General features: G+C 27.6%; 2 protein-coding genes across 2 annotated transcripts; both read left to right on the top strand.

Moving 5' to 3' along the window:
• Positions 1-514: 514 nt before the first annotated feature.
• On the top strand, positions 515-5383 carry LOC112690054 (adenylate kinase). Its single transcript, XM_025563959.1, has 6 exons — positions 515-847; positions 934-1051; positions 3780-3898; positions 3966-4133; positions 4986-5100; positions 5166-5383. The coding sequence occupies exons 1-6, from the start codon at positions 740-742 to the stop codon at positions 5279-5281; spliced, it is 744 nt and encodes a 247-aa protein (XP_025419744.1). The 5' UTR covers positions 515-739; the 3' UTR covers positions 5282-5383.
• A 3751-nt stretch (positions 5384-9134) lies between these two features.
• On the top strand, positions 9135-10003 carry LOC112690025. The gene is made up of 2 exons (XM_025563913.1): positions 9135-9278; positions 9839-10003. Exons 1-2 carry the CDS (start codon positions 9135-9137, stop codon positions 10001-10003), a joined length of 309 nt encoding a protein of 102 aa, XP_025419698.1.
• The last annotated feature ends 17743 nt before the right edge of the window (positions 10004-27746 follow it).

Genomic DNA, 27746 nt, shown 5'->3' with positions numbered 1-27746 from the left:
TAAGATTCGTCCGAATATATTTAAAAAATGTTGCCTCATCCAGATGAAGGTCTAGAAATAATGTATGAAATTCTCCGTGCTTATTTATTTTTACAATGTTATGAATCCATAAAGGTTTTTTTTTCTTCCTCATCTACGATACTTGCTATAAACAAGATAAACAAAGAGTTCATTTTCGGAAGAAAAGTCCATAGTGATTTAAAACAAAATAACAAAATAGGCTTTAAAACCACAACAAAATACGCACTGCTACACTTAACTACGATTTGAAACGTAGAGTGACGATTCTCTGGTCGTAGAATGCAAACAAGACGAAACGAGATTTTTCACCATTACGTTACGTCATGTCTCTAACTATTTCCAAACCGTACAAAGTCTGAACGGAATGGATCTGGTGTGCGCGCTGCTATATCCGACGTCCTTGCTTTGTCTGAAGTCTTTGCGGTCTGGTTATCGTTTATTATCACTGGTAAACAGCTGATCGGTTTAACCTCTCCCGTTCGCTTTTTCGAAAGTTGTGACACACCGCCGCGGTGTAAACCCGACTCAACGTGCGCACACTTGGCACCAGTGCATTGCTTAGAGTTCTCATACGGCCCGAATACTTGACACGGGATACCGTTCGCCCCCGTTTTTGTACTACAAATTTGTTGCTACTTTTTTTTCATATCCTATTGCTTTACCACACTCTTGGTAAGCTCTTGGACGTCGTCGTCTTGTTCGTTTTCTCAGATTCACAATGCCACCTTTGGCCACTGCCGTGAAGCTACAGCCTGAAGACGATGTCAAATTGCCCGGCATTAATGCCGTGCTCCTCGGGCCGCCCGGTTCGGGTAAGGGCACACAGGTAAAAATAAATATATTTTTTGTTCGAGCGGTGTTATTCAACTGGTCGTAAAACGACATTCTTGTTAATCCATCGTTCTTTACTAGGCACCCAAGCTGTTGGAGAAATTTTACCTGTGTCACTTGTCGACAGGGGACATGTTACGGTCTGAAGTGTCCTCGGGTTCAGAACTTGGTCTGAAAGTGAAACATATCATGGAGACAGGTAAATCTACCAATACAGCCATGGGTAAACTTGCATTTCCTTTTTATATATTTGGAGTATTAAATTATATTCGATACTCATTTCATTAATAATACTACATTTTTCTAACCCTTAATTATAATATCTTAAATGTTTAAATCTGCCTAAATCTTGTCTTTATATTTTATTTTTTATACTTTATCTACTATAAGAGTACAATAATTAAGTGCTTACTTTTAAATTATATTTATCACCTATACAATAGTTTTAACTATTTTTCAATTAAACTCATAAATTGTATAATAAATTACCTGTACTATATTTATATATTTGTTTTATTACTGCCATTTAAAAAATTAACTTAGTATGTTATGAATAAATACATTTTTATAATAATTTTTGCAAAAAATAAATTAATAATCTTATATTTACATATATTTAATTTACTTACTGTGTTAACACCTATATCGCTGATTATACTTACTAAAGTTGTGTTAAAATAATAGAATTACTTAGTACTTATTGTTTATCATACTTTAATATATTCTTCTTATTATAAATTTTTAATTCTAAGTATAAATGTAAATATTTGAGTTCAATTATTTAATTAAATTTTTAATATGCCATATGGTATATTAGGTTCAATGTACAATGAACATTTTATTTTATTTTTCAAGTTTATTTCTTTAGTTATGTTTAAATGTTTGTTAATATTGCTATCTGTATATGCTTACTATTACATAATAAGAATTTATTATAATTATATATACTTAATTCTGTTTAAATAAAAAAATGTTAGAAAAAAATCTAAATGAATCAAAAAAGAATATAGATTAACGGTTACTCAATGCAATCAGTAGACAATCAGCATTACATAACTAGTTAACATAAGAATATGTATAGTACAACATTTTGTATTTTCATGATAGATTAAATGTTTTATTTTGAAATAACTAGAATAGTAACCAGTTATAATTTTTGATTTTAATCTTCTTTTTAAAGTTTTAAAGGTAAGAATTACTTACATTATTTATATATTAGTACATTTTTGGTTATGCTTTAATCATAATTTATTGAAGTATTTTATTGTACTTTTATATTATTATTGTGAGTAAGATTTATTATAGTGGTTTTGGAAAATAAGCTGACCTCGTTGATTTATTTTCTGAAATTGAGCACAAAGAAATATTATTAATGTCTTCATTATTTATTTGAATAGTATTAAATAATTCAACTATTTAATGTATCTTTTGATTATTATTTTGGTTTTAAATATGAGGCTCTTATAAGATAAAACTAGATATTATTTATTTTAATTGAACAATGAGAGTTGTCAAGTAACAATAATAACTTGTAATTTAAATTAATCAAATTATTTCCTAATGCTAACAGTGACTTAATGAAGAATAAATGTTACAAAAATGTTTAAACAATTGAAAGTTAGATGATTCTTATTATTATAAGTTGGGTAATAAGCTTAAAATGTTTATCTTTGGTATACAGTAGAAAACCCCTCTTCTCCGCCACTCCAGTTGATCCGATTATAGTATTATTGATATGAATATTGATTTTCCAATTTATACTATATGACTAAATATATTTATAAAATTAATTGCCCGTTTACTATTTATCTATTTTTTATTTATTTAATTTAATATATGTATGTAATTAAAAATAATATTTAAAATATATTTGGTAACATTTGCATTTGGTAATTGCATTGTCTGTAAATGTTTCTTTATATTCTGATAAACCGACCTTTTTCGCATTTCAACCACACCCTCAGTCAAGAAGGTGACGGATTAGAGGGGTTCTAATGTACATTATAACTGTATGAGTTTTATTAAGTTTATTGTGAATGAAATAGCTATAAAGATTTTGAGAATTTAAATTCATAAATAATTTATTCTTTAAGTGAAATTGCATTATAGTTAAAGATAGTATATATTTTTATGGAAACCATTTTAAAAATCATGGGGATTATTTTTTTAAATACAATTAAATTATTTTTAAATGGTTACCAAAATAATAATTTTTCTTTTTTTAAAACTTAGTTAAGTGTTGACACACTATACTATCAGAAACATTATTTTAAGTTATAATAAATTAATTTTGTTAGTATAACAATATTAATAATTATTATTGGAATAGTCAATTAAATAATAAAGAAAAATTCTATAGAAAATATTTATAATATCGAGTTACTTTTGAGTCGTAATTTTATTGACTTTGTATATAACTAAAAATGAATTTTTAATTTTAAACCAGTCATATTTTAGAAATATAATAATACTCCAGACAGCATTCATTTATTTATTTATTTACATAAACTATTTGTTTATTTACTTATATATTAATTTACTAGTGTTAACCATTTATTAATTTTTATTTTATTTTAATTAGTCATATTTTTGCTAGTATTTAAATCTCTTATCAATTTTATTTTTTTATGTACTTAATTGACTTTGATTTTTAGTAATTATTCGAACATAATGACAGTTAAATTAAGTTAGAATTATAAAAATATTGATGATTATATTTCTTACCTTGTATCTTAGTATTTTTATTTATTTTTTATTTAAAAGTATTTTAATAAATTCCCCTATTTGAAGTTGAGCATTAGCTAAAAGTTTATACTACTTCTTAAAAGTATGACCATATTTAATTATATATATTTTTAAATTGTTGCTGTTATTAGTTACCTAATATTATTTTTTAATAAATAATTGTTTTTTTTTTTTTTTTACAGGTGGATTGGTTAGTGATGATATTGTTGTTGATTTAATTGATCATAATCTAAATAAGCCTGAATGTAGACAAGGATTTTTATTAGATGGTTTTCCTCGAACAGTACCTCAAGCTGAAAAAGTAAAAATCAAAACAATTGTTTTTATTAATTAGTAATAATAATACTTAAATCAAATTTAATTTTCAGTTGGATAATCTTTTAGAAAAACGGAAAACTCAGTTGGACTCTGTTATTGAGTTTAACATAAGTGATAGTTTGTTAGTACGCCGCATAACAGGTCGTTTGATTCATCCTCCCAGTGGTCGATCTTATCATGATGAATTCCATCCACCAAAAGTTGATATGAAAGATGATGTAAGTTTAATTTAAAAGAAACCACGTAGAATAGTTAGTTTATTGATGAACGATTAATATATCTGGTTAATTATAAACCTATATATATTTAAGATTTACTTTTCATTTAAATTATTGATTTAATAATACGGTGTATTTGACACTAAGAGATACCCCTGAATATATTAGATACATAACCTGAAATTGAAATTTGGTCTTCAAGAGTTGAAAGGGTATATCGAAATCTAATTTTGGAATAATTTCAAAATATTATATTATCTATACGTGTGCAATGAAACTTTCTTTTTTTTTAATTTTAACACCAAATTTTTTTTACATAAACGAGTAAATAATATTTTTATAAACAACTTGTATAAACATTTTTTTTCTTAATTACTAATTGAACCAAGTTAGAGTTAATTGAAATTTGAACTTATGTTTTTAAATATGGTGACAGTTTTTACTTTTTACTATAAAAATGCATGTAAACATATTAATTTGTTAACATTTTATTATATGATGAAAAATAATTGAAATTTAAAATAAAAATAGGCAATATATTACTCAAAGTTTTAATCTTCATGTTCTAATCATGATATAATTTAATAATTCATAGCAAGTTAAAAATTATAATACTTAAATAAATTGTTGAATATTATGAACAAAATAAAACAATATATAATTATTAAAATAATACCTACTGTAAATATTGGTTATATAATTTCATTTGAATATATTTTAAGTTCAACAAATTAATGGTGATAAGTCAAACTTAATTTCTTAACCCATTTAATGTTTTATTAATAGTCAATTTAAAATTCTTTGTCATTTAAGGTTTGAGTTTCATATTGAACATTTACTTAATTCTTCTAGGTGACTGGTGAACCTCTTATTCGTCGAAATGATGATAATGTAAATGCTTTAAAGAAACGTCTTGATTCATATCATAAACAAACAACTCCATTAATAGATTACTATAGTAAAAAAGGTATATGTATATTATTTATTATGAAGAAGATAATAGGTAAATAATTAATAAGTATGATTTTTTAGGAATTCATTCAAAAATCGATGCTTCTAAAAGTGCTGGTGAAGTGTTTAAAATGATTGAAGATATATTTTTGCGTTGTTCAAGTTCAGCAAATAAAGATAGAGTAATATTTGTTTAAAACATTCCAATTTTTGTGTTTTATGTTTGATGTTATTGACATTTGAATCGTGTAAAATCATAAAGTTTTTAATTTTTTTTAGAAATTGTAATTGTATTGAAATGATCTGATATTGTAAATTCATTAAATAGAAAAACATGGTCAACATTAGTTTTCATTTATTAATATAAGATGTAAACTATTTTTGGTTTAATATAACCACTATTTTTGAGAGGAATTATGATTATTATCAAATTTAATATGATTTAGTTAATTTTTTTAGATTTATTTTATGGGTTTATATATACTTTTTTTATTATAATTTATTTACCGGAAATATATAATGAATAATATAAAAGTATAAAAATTAATTGTGTTTATTTTCATTTGATGAAATATTTTTTTTATTTTTATAAATATTCGTTTTGTAATTTTCAACTCTAATATTAATTTTTATTGGAAGTTAAATGGATTTGTAGAATATACTTTATCACTCATTTATTAATTTATTATTTGCACGTGCAGCCTCTACAGCTGTAAAGGTTATATATATGCACTCTACAGCCTATAATGAAAAATATACAATACTTGAATATGCATTAGCCAAATACCTACAGCTGAATGAAAATAATTATTATGTTGAGTTTATATTCATACCTCTTACTCTTATGGACCTATAAGTGCTTTGCTACATTATAACATAACATTTAGTTAGTGTAATGTTTCTTTTACACCTTAATTGACATTAATGTTAATACTAACTTTAATGTTTAAGATTTCTAAATGTAAATTTATAATCATTTTATATCCTTAGTCCTTTAGTTACTAGTATAGTACCTAGTTATGAATGTTGATAGAGAATTATTTTCATGTTAGCTAATATAAAAAAATTTCAAAATAAGAGTGTTAAATATAGATTAATTCTTGCTAGTATACCAAAATGTAAAGTAGGCATTAAAGTATGAGTGTTTGATACAAATTAAGTTATTTTATTTACTTAGGTTTTTACTCATTAGAATATGCTACTATTCAAGCTACCAAATTATTTATAAATTGTATATGAAATTATAGCTCATAGTTTAAAATACATTTGGAAACCGATTATTTGGCACATTCACAGGGTTATTAAATATTGTAGTTTTTTCATATAAAAATATTTATTTAAAAAAAAAAATATATAAAACCATCGATAACTTTATAATTAAAATCCAACATTTATGTCTATTACGATTTACAATAATATAATACAATGGTATAAATAAAATATTTTCGTTGATTGTAACTCATGACTAGGCTTAGGGACTTATAGTTCTATAAAATACATTAATATGCTTCTAAAATCATTAAAATATGCATAATAATATGTATTTATTTGCATTAAAAAAAAAATACCATATAGTACACAAAGTAAAATGAGTCCATCACAGGGGCGTATTTTAAGAGGGGGATAAAGGAACGATTGCCCCCCCTTGAATCCATATTTAATGAATCAATTATATGTGAGATATACATTTCAAATTTTTTTAATGTGGATCATTTTATAATGAAATCAAATTACACGTAGCTGTGAATATTGATTGAATTGGGCTTTTTGTCGGGTCCATACTTAGTGAAAAATAAAATAAAACACAAGCGTAACTTTCAAAACACAGACAGGTGTTAAAAAAAACTACATAAAAGTCAATTCTAAGCAGATTCGGCATTAGATAAAAAAAAAAAAAAAACTACAAATATTAAGGATTCACATGATTTAAATATTACCAAACATTTTACTTGTACATTTGTGCCCGAATTAAAGAAAAAATTTGATTTGCCCCCCACCCCCCTAGAAGTAAGTCTAAATACGCCCCTGGTCCACCAGATGTAAATGTATCTTTAAACTCCGAAACAAAACTTAGTAGTCGGCTACTCATAGATAGTTGTACTTTCGGCATTACACAATTTTACAAAATATATTCGTACGACGTTTTATATATGATTCGACGATGCGTGGTTGCGAGACGCAAGAACAATGACAGATAATAATCAACTGAACTTAACACTAAACAAATAATCTATTATTCAATATCGACATCCGGTCGATATCCAGCGAGTTAAATCGATAGATTAGATAGATTAGAACGGTCGATACGGGTTTATAGTATTATTTATACTTACAAAAAAATTATAACGAGATATGAGAGGTAGCTTGCATGTAACATATTACTCAAAGTATTAAGTCCTCTTAGTACATTTATTTTTTCGATCGGTTGAAATATGTATATATAGTTACATGTATTTATAGTTTTTAGTTTTAAATTTTTCAAATTTAAAATTATATTATGCAAGATAAGCATAAAAATTTTAAAATATGCATTCTCCTGCAAAATCTATCAAATATGCAAAAATATACACAATCAAATTTTAGATCTGATATGACACTGAGAAACAAATTTATTTCGCACTCTGCTATATTTAACAATAATTAAAAAAAGTATGCAAATGTTAGAAGTCCCTAAGCCTAGTTATAACAATAAATTATACTTTCGTTTCTAGAAGTGATCTGATCAAAGAAAACCTAATCTTTAAATTATATTTTATAATAATTATTCATAAGGTTGACGATTTATATAAAAAAAATAGATCATAGACATTCCTAAGTCTGTTAAAATAGGAAGGAAATTATTAGTAAAATGTAGTACTTACCAAAAATATTCAGGAACTAGAGTAATACCTAAAATAATTCAGGACCAACTAGTGTAGTACCTATGAAAATCCGGGACCCAACTAGTGTAGTACCTGATTACACTAGTTGGGTCCCGAATTATTTTAGGTACAGTACAATCTCGGTCAGTGGCGTGGCGAAGGGCTATATTTGAGGCACGTGCCTCAGTTTGAGGGGGGGGGTAGGTGTCCTATCTCACAAGGGACTTGGGCCCTATCTCACACTAAGAAAAGATTTGCTAAGTTACCATATATTCATTTTAATACTCGTAATTATAATATTGGATCGTAGTGCAGACGTGCAGTACCTACTAACACTCGCCAGTCGCCACACGGCATACGGATACGGTATCATTTTCCACAACGAGATGGACTTCTCATGACCGTGTCATCATTGTTATCTTTGAAAAATATAAAGCATTATATGCAACTTTAGAATGTTTACTTAAATCAACTGACAGAGTAACATCATCTGGTGCAAAAAATTTCTTGAACGTAATATCATCGTTTGATTTTGTTATAACAATGATATTATTAAGAAAAATATTTTCGATTACAACACCACTATCGAATTACTTACAATCTAAATCAGTAGACTTTATTGAAGCACTGCGTTTAATCAATACTTCTAAAGAACAATTAGCTAAAATGAGAAGTGACAAAAAATATGAGGAACTGGTAGAGGAAGCAAAACAATTTGCTAACCATCATAAACTAATAGAGGTCAACTTTAAAGAATCAAGAAAACGTGCCAAAAAAATTTTACCTGGAGAAAAAGCTTCAGATGAAATACAAAGCTCATCATTCGACAAGTATCGATGTCATACATACTTTGCAATTTTGGATAAAGTAATTACTTCAATTCAATCTCGATTCAATGACTCTAACAATATATTTAAAGATTTTACACTTTTATCCCCTGAAAGATTAAGGACATTTAAAAATGAAAATCAACAGCTTCCACAAGATAGTTTTACTGACCTAGTGGCTTGGTTACCAGAAATTGATATAAATCAACTACGTAATGAATACATTATTTTTTCTAAAAGTTTTGATGATCTGACATCAGGTATAGATTTACCTACTTTATTACATTGCCCAGAATCTATATCATCGAGTGAAAGTTGTGAAGAAGAAGAAAAAATATATAACTCAAGATGAACAAATTAATATGACAAAAATTGATGTTAGTACTATTCTTTATACATTGTCCAAGTATGATTTGTCAGCAGCGTTTCCCAATTTGTATATAGCATACAAAGTCTTAGGGACTATACCAGTTACATCTGCATCTGTGGAAAGATCATTTTCTAAAGTAAGTTTGATTTTAAAAATCAATATTCTTCTGCTTCTAAAATATAAATGTTCTCAATCTCTAAGCTTTTAATTAATATCTATATATTTAATTGTCTTGTTTTGTATTATAAAGGTTTGGATTTTAAATCTTGGTAACTTTTATGGGGTGAAAGTTTAAAATTAAAAATAGAGTTTAAGATTTTTGTGAAGGTCTCATAGTATTTATAATAACTTACCTTTTCAGAACTATACAATTACAGTATTTTATAAATTAAACTTATCACTAGGGAGTAGATGTTTATGCTCTAAAAACATTTAAAATATGCATGCAATTATGCACTTTAAAGTATAAAAATATGCATCAATAACATTTTTTATTTAATAATAATTTAAAAATAATTAAATTAAATTCATTATTATTAAAATTAAAAATTAAATGTTGAATTTTTTGTTAATCTTAAAATAATATAGTTGGGTATATATTAGAAACCAAGTACTGGCTGTTATTAAAAAATGTGATAAATGCATTAACATCTGCTCCTTACTTATTATTAATTACAATTATTGTATTATTTTCAGGTTAAACTTATTAAGACACGTCTACGTTCTACAATGGGCCAGGAACGTTTGGAAAGTTTAATGTTTTTGAGCTGTGAAAGGGACATCAAAATTGATTATGAAGAGACAATAACACTCTTGGGAAGATCATCTGATGTGTTAAAAAACGCATTATTATTTAAATGAATAAATATATATTTTCTTAAAAAATTTTTTAATGCTTTTTGTGATTGGTTGAGTGGGTGGTGGGTCTGACAATATAACTTGTGCCTCATAACTTAATTAAGTTCGCCACGCCACTGATCTCGGTAATCTGACCGTTCGATTATCCGATACGTCCAGTAATCACGAGCGCTTCCCCGCAGTAAGGCATTTGGCTGGCTTAACATAAAAGAACGTTATCATAACTTCAAATTGTAAAATGTAAATGTAAAATGTAAAATGTAGGAACTAGAAGATCTCTTTTGATTTAAAAGGTATTAATATACTATTAGGTATATTATAATGTATAGTTTTATAAATTCTTTACATTTGATGAATATAAATTATATTATGTCCTAATGTACATGGTAGGTAGGCAGGCACGTAGCTAAAGGCGGGCCAGGGGGTGCCTGGCCCACCCCAATATGTGTCTATACCAATATGTCGGCCTTAGGCCGGCCTACCTAAAGTATTGAGAGGGGCTCATTATTATATGATTGCTTTTAGTTTTACCAAATTTTTAATATTGCCTAAATATGACGCAAATAAAACCAAATACATCGGGTTTTGATTATAATCTAAGTAATGTAACTTGTAACTAAATTTAAACGATCGATTAGGAAATAATTGTTATTTATAGCTAAATACCGGTACTATACTACAATGTCAAGTTGTTCTTATCATATCTAGACAGTGACTACTGTATACTTGTATGTCTATTTTTAAAATACTTTGAGCGAGGGTATTGTCATTATATTGATTCATATAGAAATATAGAATTATATTATGGTCTCCGATTGGGCACTTACATTCACATTCAGCGCACGCTGCACTTATGCTAACATCACCTGCGTTAATATTTGTACAATTTATAGTATTTATACATTTTATCTTATATATTTAATATTTAAATTTATTTTAAAATGGCACCTCTCAGTGGATGTGCCAAAAGAAAACTAAAATTACAAAGAGAAGAGCAAAATGATAAAATATGGTATTATTAGGTTATATACTATATTAAGAGTTAAGACCTTTAATTCTATTCTTGTAAAAAAATAACTACATTTTTCTAGTAATTAATATGTAATAAAGTAATTATATTTAATAACTCCAGTCTCCATTACAACTATTCATTTGCTCTACTACCTACCTATCATATACATTAGGACATAATAAAATTTATATTCGTCAAATGTAAAGAATTTATAAAACTATGATAACGTTCTTTTATGATAAGCCAGCCAAATGCCTTACTGCGGGGAAGCGCTCGTCTGTAATCCGGCTATTTTAACCTATACTATTGATTATAAATAGTTATAATCAAATATAAATATCAAATATTTATAATCAATGCCTATACGTACCAATATGTATTTATATAAAATTATTATCGTATTAAATTGCTATCGTATTAACGATATAATGTTGGATAAAACTAAGTAATTACAGATTAAATACGAATAAACCTATAAGATATTTTATTTTTATTCAGTTAACGTTGGTGTGTTGTGCGTGTTCATTGTGTATACCGGTTAGATATAGTGTATTACGAATTACATTAAAATGTCACAACAACGAAAACGAAAACATACTACTTTAACTTTAGTTGAAAAACTTGAAATTTTAAATAAAATAGAAAATGGTCACAAGTTAGTAAACCTCGCTAACGAATTTGGAGTAGGTCGTGCTACAATATATAAGAAAAAATGGCGAAAAGATAAGGTCTTTTTTCAAAAATAACGAATGTTTGAAAAGTATGCACAAAACATTAAAAACTGGTGAGTTTCCTGAAGTTAAAGATGCCTTGTATCTAGACACCTATTTCGGGCGAAATTTTGAAAGAGAAAGCTAAGTATTTTTACAAAAAAGTCACAAACTAAGAAGATTTTCAAGTTAGCGACGGCTGGCTAGATAAATTTAAAAATCGTTTTGGTGTGAGATTATTGAGTATGACGGGAGAAAAACTGTCATGTGATGTTGAACCATACAAAGAAAAATTTTCTAAAAGTTATTCAAGAACTATCATTAACACCTGATCAAGTCTACAATGCAGATGAAAGTGGTTTGTTTTGGCGTCTTTTACTGAAAAAAACATTTGTTCACCGTAAAGAATCGAATGCTCCTGGACGAAAAATTGCAAAAGACGGGATAACTTTTATGACTTGTTCAAATGCAAGTGGCACTAATAAATTAAACTTATTAGTTATTGGTAAGGAAAAAAGTCCTAGAGCTTTTAAAAATGTAAACTTTTCAGTTGATTATAAAAATCAAAGCAAAGCATGGATGACCAAGTCTATTTTTTCCGAATGGCTTCATGAAACATTTTTACCTTCTGTGGAAAAATTTAACAAAAAACATAACTTATCTAAAAATGCCTTCCTTATTTTAGAAAATTGTCCTAGGCATACTATTGATAATTTTGATAAATTTTTAGGTACATAAGCAATGTAGAATATTTTAACATAGATTCCTTAACATTTTTAGCTTTAGATCTTATATCTACCGAAAAATGTTCAGAAATTTCTATTTCATAAAGTGAAACTAATAACTCAGTATACAAATTGGATTCCATACTACCAAATATTTTTTTTAATGCTTCTTCATTGGTCCACTACCTAGTTTCTCCAATTAATTGGAGTTTTCTATGTTTTGCATCTGAAAATGTAGCTTTTGACCAAACAGCCATACGTTGATACGATTCTTTAAAAAATGCAGCTAACCCATTTAATAAAGAAAAAATTGATGCACAAGCAATAGATGTTTTAGTTATATCTGATAATACCAAATTTAAAATATGACTGTAACACCATACATGAACCAGGTGATTCATCTGATAACCATTTAGAAAATCTATTATAAATGCATCGATGCAGCACCATCTATAGCATTAGCAATGCAATGTTCAATGTTTGTGAGAGTATTAGAGAGCAATTTAAAAATATCCTTTCCTGAACTATCTGTACAGTTTACAACAGCTATAAGTCTCATGAATCTCATTAGAATTAATATATCGAACAATGATTGCACATTGATCTTTAACTGCTACATCTTGAGTGGTATCTAATTCAACAGAAAACATTCCAACTTCAACAACTTGATCGAAGATGCATTTTTTAATAAGATCACTGATATAACATATTATTTGATTAACTGTTATTTTTGAAATTAAGGTTAATAAACCATCCCTAATTTTATTACCAGAATTATGAGATATTTGACTTTTTTTAATAATATTATCCAAATATTCATTCAGCACAACATCATATTTCTTTAGTAATAATAGTATTTCGAGAGAATTGCCATTTTCTATTGAGTCATTATGTAAAGTATAAGAAGATTCATTATGCTTTCCACGGTAACTAAGGCTATGTTTACCAATTAGTTTTATTACATCTATTATGCGTTCAAGTGCATTGAGTCTTTGTTTAATTAAAATCTTTTTAGAATTTAATTGATTCACAAATAAAAGGTTATCTATGTTTGTCTTATGAACATTCAAAAAATATGCTTCTGTACTTACATTGTGTTCTAATATTTTTAATGTTCTTGAATACGTTGGTAAGTATGAGACCATGTATTTATACCTAGTACAAATGAAATATTTTTTGAACCAAAAGTCAAACATACTGTACAAAATAATAATTTTCCATCAAATGTAAGCCAAAATCTATTAGTTCCATCTGCTTTAAAAAAAAAAAAACCTTTTTACTATTGAAAAATGTATGTTAAGACGGTTGCAGAGGATGATATTCAAAATAATTATCGAGCAATGAAGGAAGTGGTTTCTTAAACATTGATTCTGAGACATTCATAACCTTTACCTGAAATAAACAAAATGGTTTTAATTTATAAACTAAACTGTTACATAGCTATATCTATATTGAATTAAGAGAAATTAAATGATAAAGGTACACAATTGGATTAAGGATTCATTGAAAATTATTTGTTAAATTTAGATTAAATTACCTACAATTTAGTTATTCTTACTTAATTAATTAATACTTAATAATAAATAAATAAATAATGGATTCTATGTACCACCGAATAGTAGCTATACATACATTATTTAAATTATTCAGTCCAATATCAAACACTGGCTGCTTACATTTATCATTTAATTCTTCTCGTACCTATACTATAAAAAATAAATATAAAATCCAGAAACCATAAGATTCTTTCTGCAGAAGAATAAAGGTACTCGTACATTAATACTTCATACAATGAAAACTGTCTAAAGCGGACCCCGAATAAAACGGAAAACTATCCAATACGGAATTTTTCTATGGTCCCGGCACGTTTCTATAATTTTATGTAGACGCTGAACCTCAATAAAACGGAACCTTCTTAACGCGGAAACGGAACGATTTTGTAAGTCCATGCAAGTAAAAACCTTACATAAACCGGAAAAACGACACACGCGTGTGTACTTTAAACCAAAAATAAGGGTATAAAATGTTGATAGGTGTATATAAAATGTACATCGTTTACAACAGAGCTTATTCTAAAGCGCAGTTGGGCTTATTTTGCGTATTTGGAAAAGTAGATGTGCACTTGATAATAAACTTTTGCGTAATTGATTTTTAATTCAATGTTGTTTAGTGTTATTTTATACATTACATTATGATTTATAAACAAAGTAAAAAGGAAATTTATTAAAAAATTTAAAAAAAAATACTTTGAACACAAATGTATATTGTTTTATATCTTTTAAATACATTACATTTTAAATTACTTCACATAGAAGCTACACATTTTATCATTTTTAACTATAATTTGACAGTATATTTTGAGATCATTCTTTTACTTCTGCCACTAAATTTGGTCTGTTCATTTCCACAGGCTGATCGGTCACCAATTCCAGATTATCCTGATTACTATTTTCCTTTACCGACGATGGTTCAGATGATTTTTCGGTTTACCTTGCATTTTTCGCATTGTCTGATGACGATTCTTGATCGCGTTGTTCGCTTTTGTCTCTCTTACCGCTATCGATATTATACGATTTATCAATTTTCGATTTAGCCACGGATATGTTCGAATTTGTTATTACCGATTTTTTCTTAGAAACATTTTTCAGCTGCGTTATGTCATATTTTTTCTTGATTTTCGTTACATTTCTATCCGCTTGATTGTTCATAAATTGCGGATTTTTATGGGCTAAATTTGTGTTGTTTTGAATTTTGTCCAACTTTGGTTTTACACGTGTTAATTTTTCAGTTTTTACTTTTGATTTTTCGTTTTTTATTTCACTAGGTGGTACATCTTGCTTTTCCGTATTAGCTTTAGTCATATCAATTGGTTTTTTCTTATTGTTATTTCCTAGTTGTGTTTTCCCTTCTATGTTCCTATTTCTCATTGAATTTTTAACGGGCGCGGGGGAGCGGTTCGTTCCCTTGCGCACGAGCCTGTCGCCGTGTACTTACCAGGACAAATATTTCTACGTATTTCATCGACATTACGACGAAATAATGTTTTGTTATGGACCCGGACAAATCGTTTCCTATCGTCAACCATATTGTTTTCCAACGATTTGGCCTTGGAAACAGGATTCACGCGAACAGGGGGATTCATTTTGGCTTTGAGTTCAGTTAATGAACCCTTCATGGTGGTGGTCAAGATCTCGACGATGGCGTTCGCCACGCCCATCTGATTGTCCGGGATGCGAGTGCTGTCCTCTGGATTTCTGTCAGCTCCACCGTTTTGGATCGCCCTAAGGTCGTTGATCATTCTCTTAGCCGGGCTGTTGTCAGATTCATCCGACTGTGATGATTTTTCACATATCTCGTTTAAAATATTTCTCCCAACGGTGACGGAAATCACTCTAATAAACTCCACGGCCTTGACGTATTGCCGGTTGTCGGGCGCAATTCGATTTCTCGTACATCCACCAATCGATTCCAAATCATTAATTATTTGGTAGGTCATCACCAAGAAATTTTCAATCTGTCTGTTAGATAATTATGCGCAATTATTTTTATCATTATTATAAACTGTATTTGGATGGTTTTTTTAACATTCGTCATCTCAGTCAATTAATGTATTTTTAATATTGAATCCATTACATGTATTACATTTCTACAGTACATTGATTTTCTACTACTTATAGTCTTATTAAATTTTATAAGTTTAACTTTTTAAAATGGACACGTATATAAGTATATGTTATGTTTCGTATTCTGAAGCGAAATATTTATCTCAAAATGTCGTGCGTAAATACTGAGTACAAAAATCGGAAAAAAATTTCACCAAATTGGATGACTATTAACCCTTTATCGTACTCCATGCTCATTGAAATGAGGTTCGATTTTTTAAATTTATAGACAAATATAAAAAATCTTTAAAGCTCCTAAAAAAAAATAAATATTTTAGACTAATTTCTTGTACCATTTATGATATAAATGATTATAGGGATAATTGTTTAGAGGCGAATACATTTTAGCTGTCATATCACATACTCATATTATAAGTTATAATACATATGTTATAAATTGTTTAACATATGTATGCTTTATTTCGGAATTAATGCAATAGAATGTTCTAAATTATTAAGGCATATATTAAAATATATAATGATGATTAAAAATATAAGCAGTTAGCAAACTTATTCCTGAGATATTTCTAGATTTCTTAAGTTGGTTTTCAAGCGTTTTAGATTTGACTTCTTTAACATTTTTGTTTATGCTCGAAGTAAAGTTGTCGTCTGTTGAACTCTATTCATTATCAAAACTGTACAGTGTAGGTAGAAAATCAAATTTTACCAAATAATTTTGGTATAGAGAGTAAAATGGGTTTCAAAATCTGCCGTTATTAATTTCTGCTTCTCGTTGGTACAGCAAACGAATAAACGATAACATAATTAAGGTCAGTATAACAATTAATACATTTGATTAAGCAAATAGTGCACGTCTTGATGATCGTAAAATAATATTTAAAATAATTTATAGCATTATTTTTATAATAATGCATACGAAACGATCTCACGGCGGCGGTGGACTTTTCGTGAATGTACACTACGTCAGGGCCGTTCGTTATCTTGTATCTAAAATCGCGAGTGTATACAAGGTTATAATTTCCAATACAAAGATTTTTTAAACTTTTTTATGAGTATTCTGTGGCAATATTGACTCTTGTTTTTCAATCCCTGACACTATTTTTCCCGCAAATAATTATATAGCTTAATTTCCTTGAATTGTTGATGTTACTTAGTCAATATTTGAACTAGTATTTTCAAATTCAATGTTGCATATGTAGTGTATAAAAAAATTTGTTGGTATATTGGTAAATAAATATATTTCTTTTATATAAGAAGTATATCGTAATTAGTGATGTAAAAAAAAATCCGGATTTTACATTTTAGGTTACATTATTTGGATTTAAATTTTAAGTTTTTGAAATGTTGATTGTTTTAACATCACGAGTGTGAAAATTCACGCACTCCTAAGATAATCAATAAAAAAAATCAATAAAAGAAGCCGTCTAGTTTGTACTTAAAAGCAACTGTATAGACGAATATGTTATTATTATTTTATTTATCAATATATTACATTTTCAAATCTAATATTCTATATAAATTAAAAAATTGTATTAGTCACAAAACTTACAGTGTCAGATACTACATATAAGTTATTAGTCTGAAATGGTAATAAAGTGAGGGAGAAATTTGTTATAATTTATTTTTTTATGGTGGATTTATGCTTACCTACAAGTGATTTTTATCTGTCACATTTTGTATGGCAACTTGCATTCACCCTAGCAGATAAAATAAAATGACAAATTATATATTACCATAAATTAATAATAATTATTAATATACTTATAAGAACAAGGACCCAATTATTCGTTTTTGACAAATTTGATTTTTCTTATCATAAACTTTAATTTTTTTAATTTTATATTCTTTTGGTAAAACAAAGACCCTATATACAAACAGGAATATACTATAATTTTATCATAATTTTATTGTAGAAGAAAAATGGCAAAATTAATGAAGTTGGAACTTTCTTCCACCAAAAATGAAAAATTTGAAAGTTTGAATAGGGCCCATATTCTTATAAGTGTATCAATTGTATTGAATGGATCAAAGAAATTATATCATATCCTGCATAATCAACTTGAATAATTCCGAAAGTCCAAATTTTGACTGTGTTATATTAAAACTTCCAGAAAAATTAATTTAATAATAATTTGTGTAAAAAAATGGTATTTCTATTTAAAAAACAAAAATCACTTAGTTATTTAGTAATTAGGATACTCAAATATAACAAATTTAACGATTAAAAAATGTTGCCTCATAGTAAACACACACATTTTTACATAAATCAGAATCTAAAAATCATCATGTAAATATACCTATATATATAAATTAATAATTGAAGACTAAAAAAATAATAAAAAGTTTTATACAATTTATACATGCTTAGTGAGAAATGGAGACACTTCTTGATATAACTGCAATTTTTTTCAGGATATTATAGTCTTTGTTATTTCATATATAAAGCCTTGATTTTTATTTTTATTATTAGGAATGATTGTATAGATACTACAAGACATTCCCATACCTATCACGGAGAATGGTTTGAAATATAGATATATCCAACACAACCAACATTTAATAGCCCTTCCTTCAACTTTGACCTTCACACATGTTACGGTCCATCGATTTAACCCTACCATTTGCCAATTTATTAATAATAAATTAAGTGTCATGCGAATACGTGATATAGGAATCGAATAGAATGAATTTTTGTACATATAAGTAATCTGCTCGTATCTTTCGTCTCAGAACAGACCTATTGTTTTAAATCTGATCGCAGCACGAGTATCTAAAGAAGATAAATAAATATATTATCAAACACTTAAAATTGACCGGTAACCAAAAGATTGCTTTAGAGAAAAAAAAAATATTAATGTACATGCATTTATTAATTGCAATTAGAATATTAAAATTGATGTATAGGTATTAATCAATGATTATTATTTTTAATCTTAATATTTATTTTTATTTTTATATCTATTTGTAAAATCTAGTAGTTTCTATGGAAGAATTAAATTTATCATAAACACCAATAGATCTTAATTTTTTTTTTTGAGGAAATTTGCAATCTATAATTAATTATATACATATAATAAGTAAAATTGATGATTGTACTCCTTCTTCTTCTTCTCTTTCGCCTTTTTTCCAACTATTTGGGGTCGGCTACCCTTGTCCTAAAACTCCACTCGTCTTGATTTTCTACATCCCCTACGTACACACTAATGACGTTCATATCATTCTCAATCATATCCAACCATCTTTTTTTTGTTCTTCCTCTTCCTCTTTTCCCTTCAACGTTCATATTTATAACAACTCTTACTGTATTTGTATCCTCTCGTCTCATCACATGCTCAAATTATCTTCTCTTGTCACTCCACTCATCTATCTAAGCATTTTTATTCCAGCAACAATCATACTCTTTTCTATTCTTCTGTCAACCACCCAACACTCTGATCTCTATAGCATAGTTGGTCTCACAATACTTCTGTAAAATTAACCTTTCAGCCTTGTTTGAATTCTTTTATCGCATAAAATTCCCAACGCATCTCTTCATTTCATTCTGTGTTGTACATCAATTCCAAAACACTCTTCTTTTGTACAATTGATCTTAAACATTTATAGTTCTCGACTTCACTTAACACATCACCACTTATTGTCATTGGTCTTCTCATACATATGCACATGGCATAAAATAAAATAAGAAACAAAAAACACGTGATGACGGAAGTCGTCCAGTAATTGAACCTTTTAGAAAAAATGTATTTATTTAATCAATATTATTTTTATTAATTTACTAAGTCACGGCACTAACGCCTCTTGGGTTATCGGGAAGATAATGTGATGATAGATGTGAGACTAAAGGATTAAAATTAAAAAATAAAGAACGGTCTTGCAGTATGGAATGAAACGCGCTATAATATATTTTGGCAAATTGATCCAGTGAAGAACAAGAATATTTTATGTAACATTGCCACATTCAGATTCTTGTTCTTCACGTTAAAATGTTGTAACTTATATTTTTCACGTATTATTACACCAATTATTAAGATACTAAACTTAAATAAGCCGTGAGCCAAGGGCCGAGCCGAACTAAAAAGTTAACCAACTAACTACCAGGAATATTATCGATGAATTTAATGCAATAAATATTTGTTTTATTTGTAATACACTGGCTTTTTAAACATTAAGCATTGAGAGAAAATATAAGATAATTACGATTTCAAAATTATTATAGAAATAATTCAGTTTATGTGGTGTTCAATCACCTATAGTCGTGTCACATATAGTGTGTTGTGTAGTGTTGTATTGTTGTCTAATATAGTGTACTTTCAATTTTTTACTATGAATATAACAATAATTTTGTTGGAAAGAGGTAAAGAATTGGCCCTAGTGCATTTTTACAAATATAAATTAATTAGGGATCGAAAAAAGATAATCTTTTGAGATGAAGGTGTATCAATAATAAGTGTTCAGCAATAATTTTCTCAGGGTTAGATAAACTTAATGTGATTTAAACTTATGAACAACACAATCACATTCAAAATTCAACTGGTAAAATAGAAACACAAATTTTAAGAAAAAATAAGCATTAATATTGTTCAGAATTGAAATCAGTATTTTATATGTTCAATTGTGTAGGTTTTTTTTACATTTCTATATACTTTGATATGCCGACAAATTTGATCAATCGTATCGCAAAAAGGGCGTTTTATGCTTAATTGTGTTACAGCTAATTGGTCAACTGTTTACATTTTTAAATGTTTATGTAAATTTTCATTTTTTATATGCCAAGAGGCCGAGACTATTAACCGAAGAGTAATGGATTAGAAGGCTTAGATAGTGCGGACTTGAGAAGATATGGCGCATCTATAAATTTGCATACCATACGCTTAACTGGGTCTCATTGGTGACTTATACAGCATGGATTTTGTGTGAACCGGTAGTACTTTATATGAATTTAAAAAAAAATTGATGCATACGACACCCGAATGATGCATATGTTTGTAATGGATTACATACTAAACTACTTAATTTATTAATATTTATTTTACCGGTAAATTATAATACTATTAACTGTTATGTGCACATAAATTTTTTTTATCTTGGCTCTAAATCGATGGCACCAAGAAAAAAAATGTCCATATCACTTTTTCGTGATTCAATTTTAAAGTTACGTCAGGACTGTGAATTGTAATTTCAAATATGAAAAATGTTACTTAAGTAAATAAGTAAAATACAAGCGATTGATTACATATTTACTTAACAGACTTATTTTAAGTGTTAACAAATAAATCTTTTAGAACAATTATAATATTAGGATAACCATTAAAATCGGTTATGAATATTCGTTTATATTTACTAACTTAAGTATCTATATTTTGTTTGATGAAATAATTAGTTTCAAAAACTATCACCGGAAAAACAATTATCTGGATAACTTATAACATTTGTTTTCCAAGAATTATGTATTCTGTTCGGGATTAAAAATATCAAACTAATAAATTGTCTAAAAAAAATAAATGTTATAAAAATTTGAATAATATGATAATATAAATTACTGGAAAAAATATTTCGCTATGTGCACGAGGTTTTATGATTAATTATGCACATTATGGATGTACCATCCACAACTGGCTGCTATCGTTAAGAACATTTATCCTCGTATTATTTTGTTGTATTAAGTACTTATTTATATTTATTGTTAAAGCTATGTATGTATATATATTTTTATTTTTAATATATATTTATGTTGGAATTTAAATAATCAACTTTTAATTAAATCAAATAACCTATAGTCGTGCAATAATAATAATACGAGTAATAATGATATATGTGAACAACACATATAGAATATTATCCATGATCGTATTAAATAAAAGGCTAGAACACACATCGGTGTTGTTCTTAGAGTATAAAACTATAAAGTACGTAATAAATACTTCATAGTTCATATTATTTTTTATAACTTTATACCTACTATGTAAACATATGTTGCTTAACTTTAATTTCTTTGATTTAAAATAATAATTAATTTAATAAGATACCTCCATATACCTAATTAGACAAGATCTCGTAGTAAAATAATAATAAAAAATCAAGCGGTATATTATCCTAGCATAATTTTGTAGACTTCGCCATGTTAATTAATATGTAAGTCAAATCCCTGGACTGACGTTCTACCCAATTAATATTTATAACTCATAACAATATATTTAGTGTACATATTTTAGTGTTACGATGCTTTTCCATACTAAGCATAGATTTCAAAGTAATTTTTTAGTTATTTTTATCCTTATATTATTATTAATATGATTTCATGAATTTTTGGAATGTATTTTAATGAAGATCATAAACTGTTTTTCCTTTTTTTTTGTAGTGAAAAAATATTAACAACTGAATCAAAAATGGATAACGCATATTCGTAATTCCCACCCCTTTCAGATCGTGTCTATACATTATAATATACAGCATAAGTGTTTTTTTTTTTTTTATAAAATGAGTTATTTTATTTAAATTAAAAAAATTACAATTAATTCCAATTTTTTCTAAAATATTAATTATGATAGAAAAAATGGATCAAACGTTTATGAAAAAATAAACGTTTTACGTGCCTACACGAAGAGTAATGCCTACTCGTGTCAACATTTTGAACTAGTAAAAAATATAATAATAAAATGGTATAAAACGCATAAAAATGACATATTTATGAGTATTTTTTCTAAGTACACATGGCAGATGTTATACAAGCACGTATCCGATTATTTTCGGATATATCATATGCTATTGAAATCGCTCACACACGCTGATATGTCAAAATATCTTAAGACAAATTCAAACCCAAGGGCACCTAGTCAAAATAATTAATATTACTTTTTAACTAGAACTCTGCTCGTTTGTGTGTGTGTGTGTGTCTGACATACGTGCAAATAGAGACACGTACATATACACATATCTGCTCGGATCTATAATAATATATTAATTGCACGTATGGTACGTGCATATATTATATCTTTTTTATTTACATCTGAAAACAACCCTACAATACAGTTGTGACATAAACTGCTATAACTATATATATACATACAGACATTAGAGTATTTTATGAGTTCCTTCCTTATAAACGTGTTTATAACAATACCACACCCATGGATATTTGTTTAGTTACACCATACGTATAAGCTATATAACGCACTTCCTATTAAAAACTTTCGATTTAGCTACTGGCGTATATTCACTAATAAATTGCGTCAGTTTCAAGGTTCTCGACCCGTGCAAGTAGAATAATACGGATACACACACGCACACACATACCATAACACTTCCTTAAAAATATATGAACTCACCTTGCTCTGATTATTCACCCGTATCCGCTTACGCACCGGCGTATTCTTGGATTTAAAAACCACCGCGATTGGATATTATATCGCATAATAATCACATTAATATACACTACAATATTTTATACATGAACAAATTACATTTTTAGTAAATCTTTTTAATTTTAACTTTTTATTTTATTTTAATAACATGCAAATGACGGGTGTTCATAAGTTTTGTGCGTATTTTCAAGAAAATTTCAGTGTTTTGACTTGATATTTTAATCTTATCCATTCGAATCTACGTCTCAATATACACATAATAACCCAAATGGTTCAAATTAAAACATTCATAAACCTTAATTATATAGAGGATTTTTAGGATATTATCTCTTCGAAAATTGTTTATAGTATTTTAACGATAGTATTATCAATGTGACGTGATTATTTGGTATACATTATTATAATTTGGCATTTAAAGAGATTGGTAAATGTCTATATAAAATAATTAGTAATTTGTTAAATAATAATCAATTACGAGAAAACATTAGGTACCATATGAATAAATAAATAAAATAAGAAAATATAATTTGGTGTTTGCAGTCATATATTATAGTTATTTTCCTAAGTTTATTTACCTGTTTCACATTATATGTTTGTTGTGATTTATAATTGTTTAAGTATACGTAGTAAATTGAAATTTATAGAGGTTAACGAATCTTCAATACTAGTGGTGAGTAATCGTTTAGCGTTTCGTTTACCTTGACCACAATTTGACATATTAAATTTGTAATAATTATACATATGACACAGGTACGTTGTCTATTAAAATCAGAATATTCAATAATTTATACGTATTCTAAAAACAAAAATTCCGTGAATGGGTTCTCCATATTATGACTTTTAAAAATTTGACAAATTATTTATAGTGTACAGACCTCACTTTTCAATGACCAATTGCAATTTGTATGTGCTTCTAGCTACATATTTGGTTAAATACATTTGTTAAGAATTCTCTCCAAAAATTAATTACGTTTAGTGAAACGATTAGAATTAAAATAATAATTATATTATTACTTAATTACTAACCAATCGTGTTTGACAGGTATTATAAAAAAAAAAAAAAAAAGTAAAACAAAGAATTATGGAACTAATTGATCGAACTTTAAGATTTTTAGTGGAACTAGAGAATTACCTACTAAATGCATTATAATTATAACATAACTATAATGACTATGTTTAATCATTAATTTTTTTTTATCTAAATACAACCTTGACAATTTTTACATAGAATTTCTATCGATTGAAAATTGAACATAAACAAATCTCTGAAAATGTAAGTAATTCATAAAAAGCAATACAACGACTTAAAAAATATGGCGGAATTTATATCATGCTTATCATGGGTGTAGCGAGGGTGGGGCAGGGGGAGCACTTGCCCACCCCTGCGCCTCAAACTGAATTATATTTGTTTACACCAAACGTGTAAGTTTTACATTAAAATCAAAAATTAAATAAGATATAATTCTAAAAATAATTTAGTGGGATCGAGTGATATCTACACGTGTAATCGTTTTGACGTTTTATGTATTATCCAATGGTCTATCTGTAGATTATTAGAATTACGAGTTTAACACTAATCATTTTATGTTTTTGCCCCTCCCTGATTCAAATTTTAGCTACGCCCATGATGTTTCATCATTAGAAAGATTTAAATTTTTAAATAACAAAATATGCTTATGTGATAAAAGTTACTATAACTGACCTAAGAGCAATTATTTTTTAAATGGTTTATCAAATGGTACTCATTGATTTATTCACTAGTTAGTAATACACCGCTCGTCGTATATTCTCCACCATTAATTATTATCTTATATTATGTATATATCAAATAAAATAATATAATTAAAATAGATTTCTTCTTTTTTTTAATCATGCTTGTATTTAGGTTTATCGTATCTGATTAACTTATCTTAATCACTATATAAATAAAATATTTTTTCTTAACGTTTAACTAGGACCTATATAGATGGAAATGAAAGATAAGTTATATTACTTTTATTTCATTTTTATTTCTGTTGTATAAGTTGTATTACTTTTATTTCATTTTTATTTCTGTCGTATACCTATGTAACAAATTATTATTTTATACTACTTTCTGCAAATGAAAATTAACGAAATATTCTAGTAGGTGTAATCAGTGGTGCCAGACAAAATTTTCAATGGTCAGGTTAATAACCACCCAATTTATAACCCACTCCACCCAAGAATGAACTTTAGGAGGTTATGAGTTCACCTCCTTAAAATGTTTAATTTATTTTATCATTATTACGATAACATTTAAGTTCTTACAATAGTAATTAAAAAAATGGGCAGTATTAAAATTTATAATTAATTAGATTTATTCACTCATTACTCTTATACTTATGGTACCACCCACTACCCTATAATTATGATCCGGTCACGACCACATATAAACTCTGATTTCAGCGCAACTTAGTGTAGTCTTTATTTTGTTTCATCAAGTGTTTGAATCGTTTAGTGTAATATTTAAACATAATTAATTTATCCAGTAAAAATCCTGAAATATTATGGTTTCAAATATTATTCCTTTGTTTTTTTCATCGTATTTATTTGTACAATTTTGAGAGCAATGATAAAAATAATCGTGTTCGAAAAATATTCTAAGTGAAGTTCGGTGTATAGCAGTATTTCCATACTCTTCAGGGTATTTAATATAATATATTTTCTTTTTGAGTACACTATAATTCAACCCTAATCTTGAAGCACTGCATTACTATGTACTTTAAATGAGTATTTCTGTTTAAGAACCATATGCTTATATTCAGATTGAAAACAATGGATGATGTACGTGAAATTAAAATCGGTGGTGTGGTATCGATATTTTCTCGTTTTTATAACAATAAAACACGACTCTGCCTCGACAGGTTCGTGAAGAACGGACATGAACATGCTAAAAAATTACTTTTACAATGCAATTTACCTAAATAAACAAGTTAGATTATTTTTCACGATAAACAAATATTAAATGTTGATTCATTTTACAGTCACGATAAGTTATTATTATTATTATTTTCTTAAAATTAAATTCAAGAAATTCCAATTAAAAACACATATTTTTTTTGTATTTTTAATAAAATTATTTGGAATTATTATCGTGGAAGTGTTGTATGCACTATTCCTGGGAGGATAAAGTTTTGCAATTAGTTTTTTTTACTGACTTATGTGTTACTTTATTTCTTTCTTATTTAATTTGTGACTTTTACAGATTTGAAAATATGAGAAAACTGCTAGTTTAAACTTTAGTTGCATTTATCTAGGGTATCATAGATTAACGAGTAAAAAAAAAAAAAATTTCGTTAACTAGCCCATCCTTGGGGATTGCACACCGTCAGACGTTTAACACGGTTGTTCTGACCACGACAAGCGGAATTGATAAAATCTGATATTCCGCCCGGTTGAACAATACCGTGGCGACGCGCCCAATAGTCATTTTTGGCGAACGTACACCGTGTACACGTCAAGTATCCATCCAAATATCCACGGTCACCGTGCATACTTACGTCGATGGTGGTGGTTTTTGTGTTCTAATTGTACAAAACTTGCACGTCCGACACAGGTATAACCGTTGGTCTTATGATAATATACTTGTATACAGTGTGCATTGTAAAACCAAGGGTATAGAACGCGCGCACGGTATATTATACCATAATTTCGGAACTCGTTTGCGTCCGAAATAATCAAACTCGGTCAGGTACACGTAGGTACAATATAATGTAGCGTACAGGAGCGTGCCTTAACATTTTTTCCAGGCGCGGGTTCAATATTTTTACTACCACGTATTTCAAATGTATTTATTTCACTAGAAAATAGTTTTGGTAGCAATTCATTTTATAGTACTAGATGGACATACGATGGACTATAAAAATAACTCTAGCTTATATTTATGATATTAAACTTAAATTGTATTAAACAATATTTTTTTCTGAATTCGTTAAAATGTCGTGGGGAGCGGATGAACACTCAAATCCCCTAGTCACATCTTTGTTAGCGTATAATATAGAGGTACCAAGTGTCGGAGCCTAAGATTTTTAATTTTTTCGATATATACACTTTGCATTAAAAACAAATACCTGAAGCCTGGGACGTACCTTGCGGTTAAATATGAACCTAAATTAACCTTCTGCAAATCTATTATAAACGTTTATTGTAGAAATTATAGTTCAACCATTTTTCTTTTTGTATAAAACGATTTTACGGTACATAAATATTTTTTTATTTCGTAACAGTTTTATTAATTCCAATGAATTTACTAAATACGATTGGTATGTACATGGTAAACGATGTATTATCGCTG

Source organism: Sipha flava, unplaced genomic scaffold (assembly GCF_003268045.1).
Source record: "Sipha flava isolate LNK unplaced genomic scaffold, YSA_version1 48_pilon_pilon, whole genome shotgun sequence".
In the NCBI taxonomy this organism is placed as follows: Eukaryota; Metazoa; Arthropoda; class Insecta; order Hemiptera; family Aphididae; genus Sipha; species Sipha flava.
The sequence above is the reverse complement of the archived record's forward strand: the minus strand, read 5'-3'. Positions and strand labels throughout refer to the sequence as shown.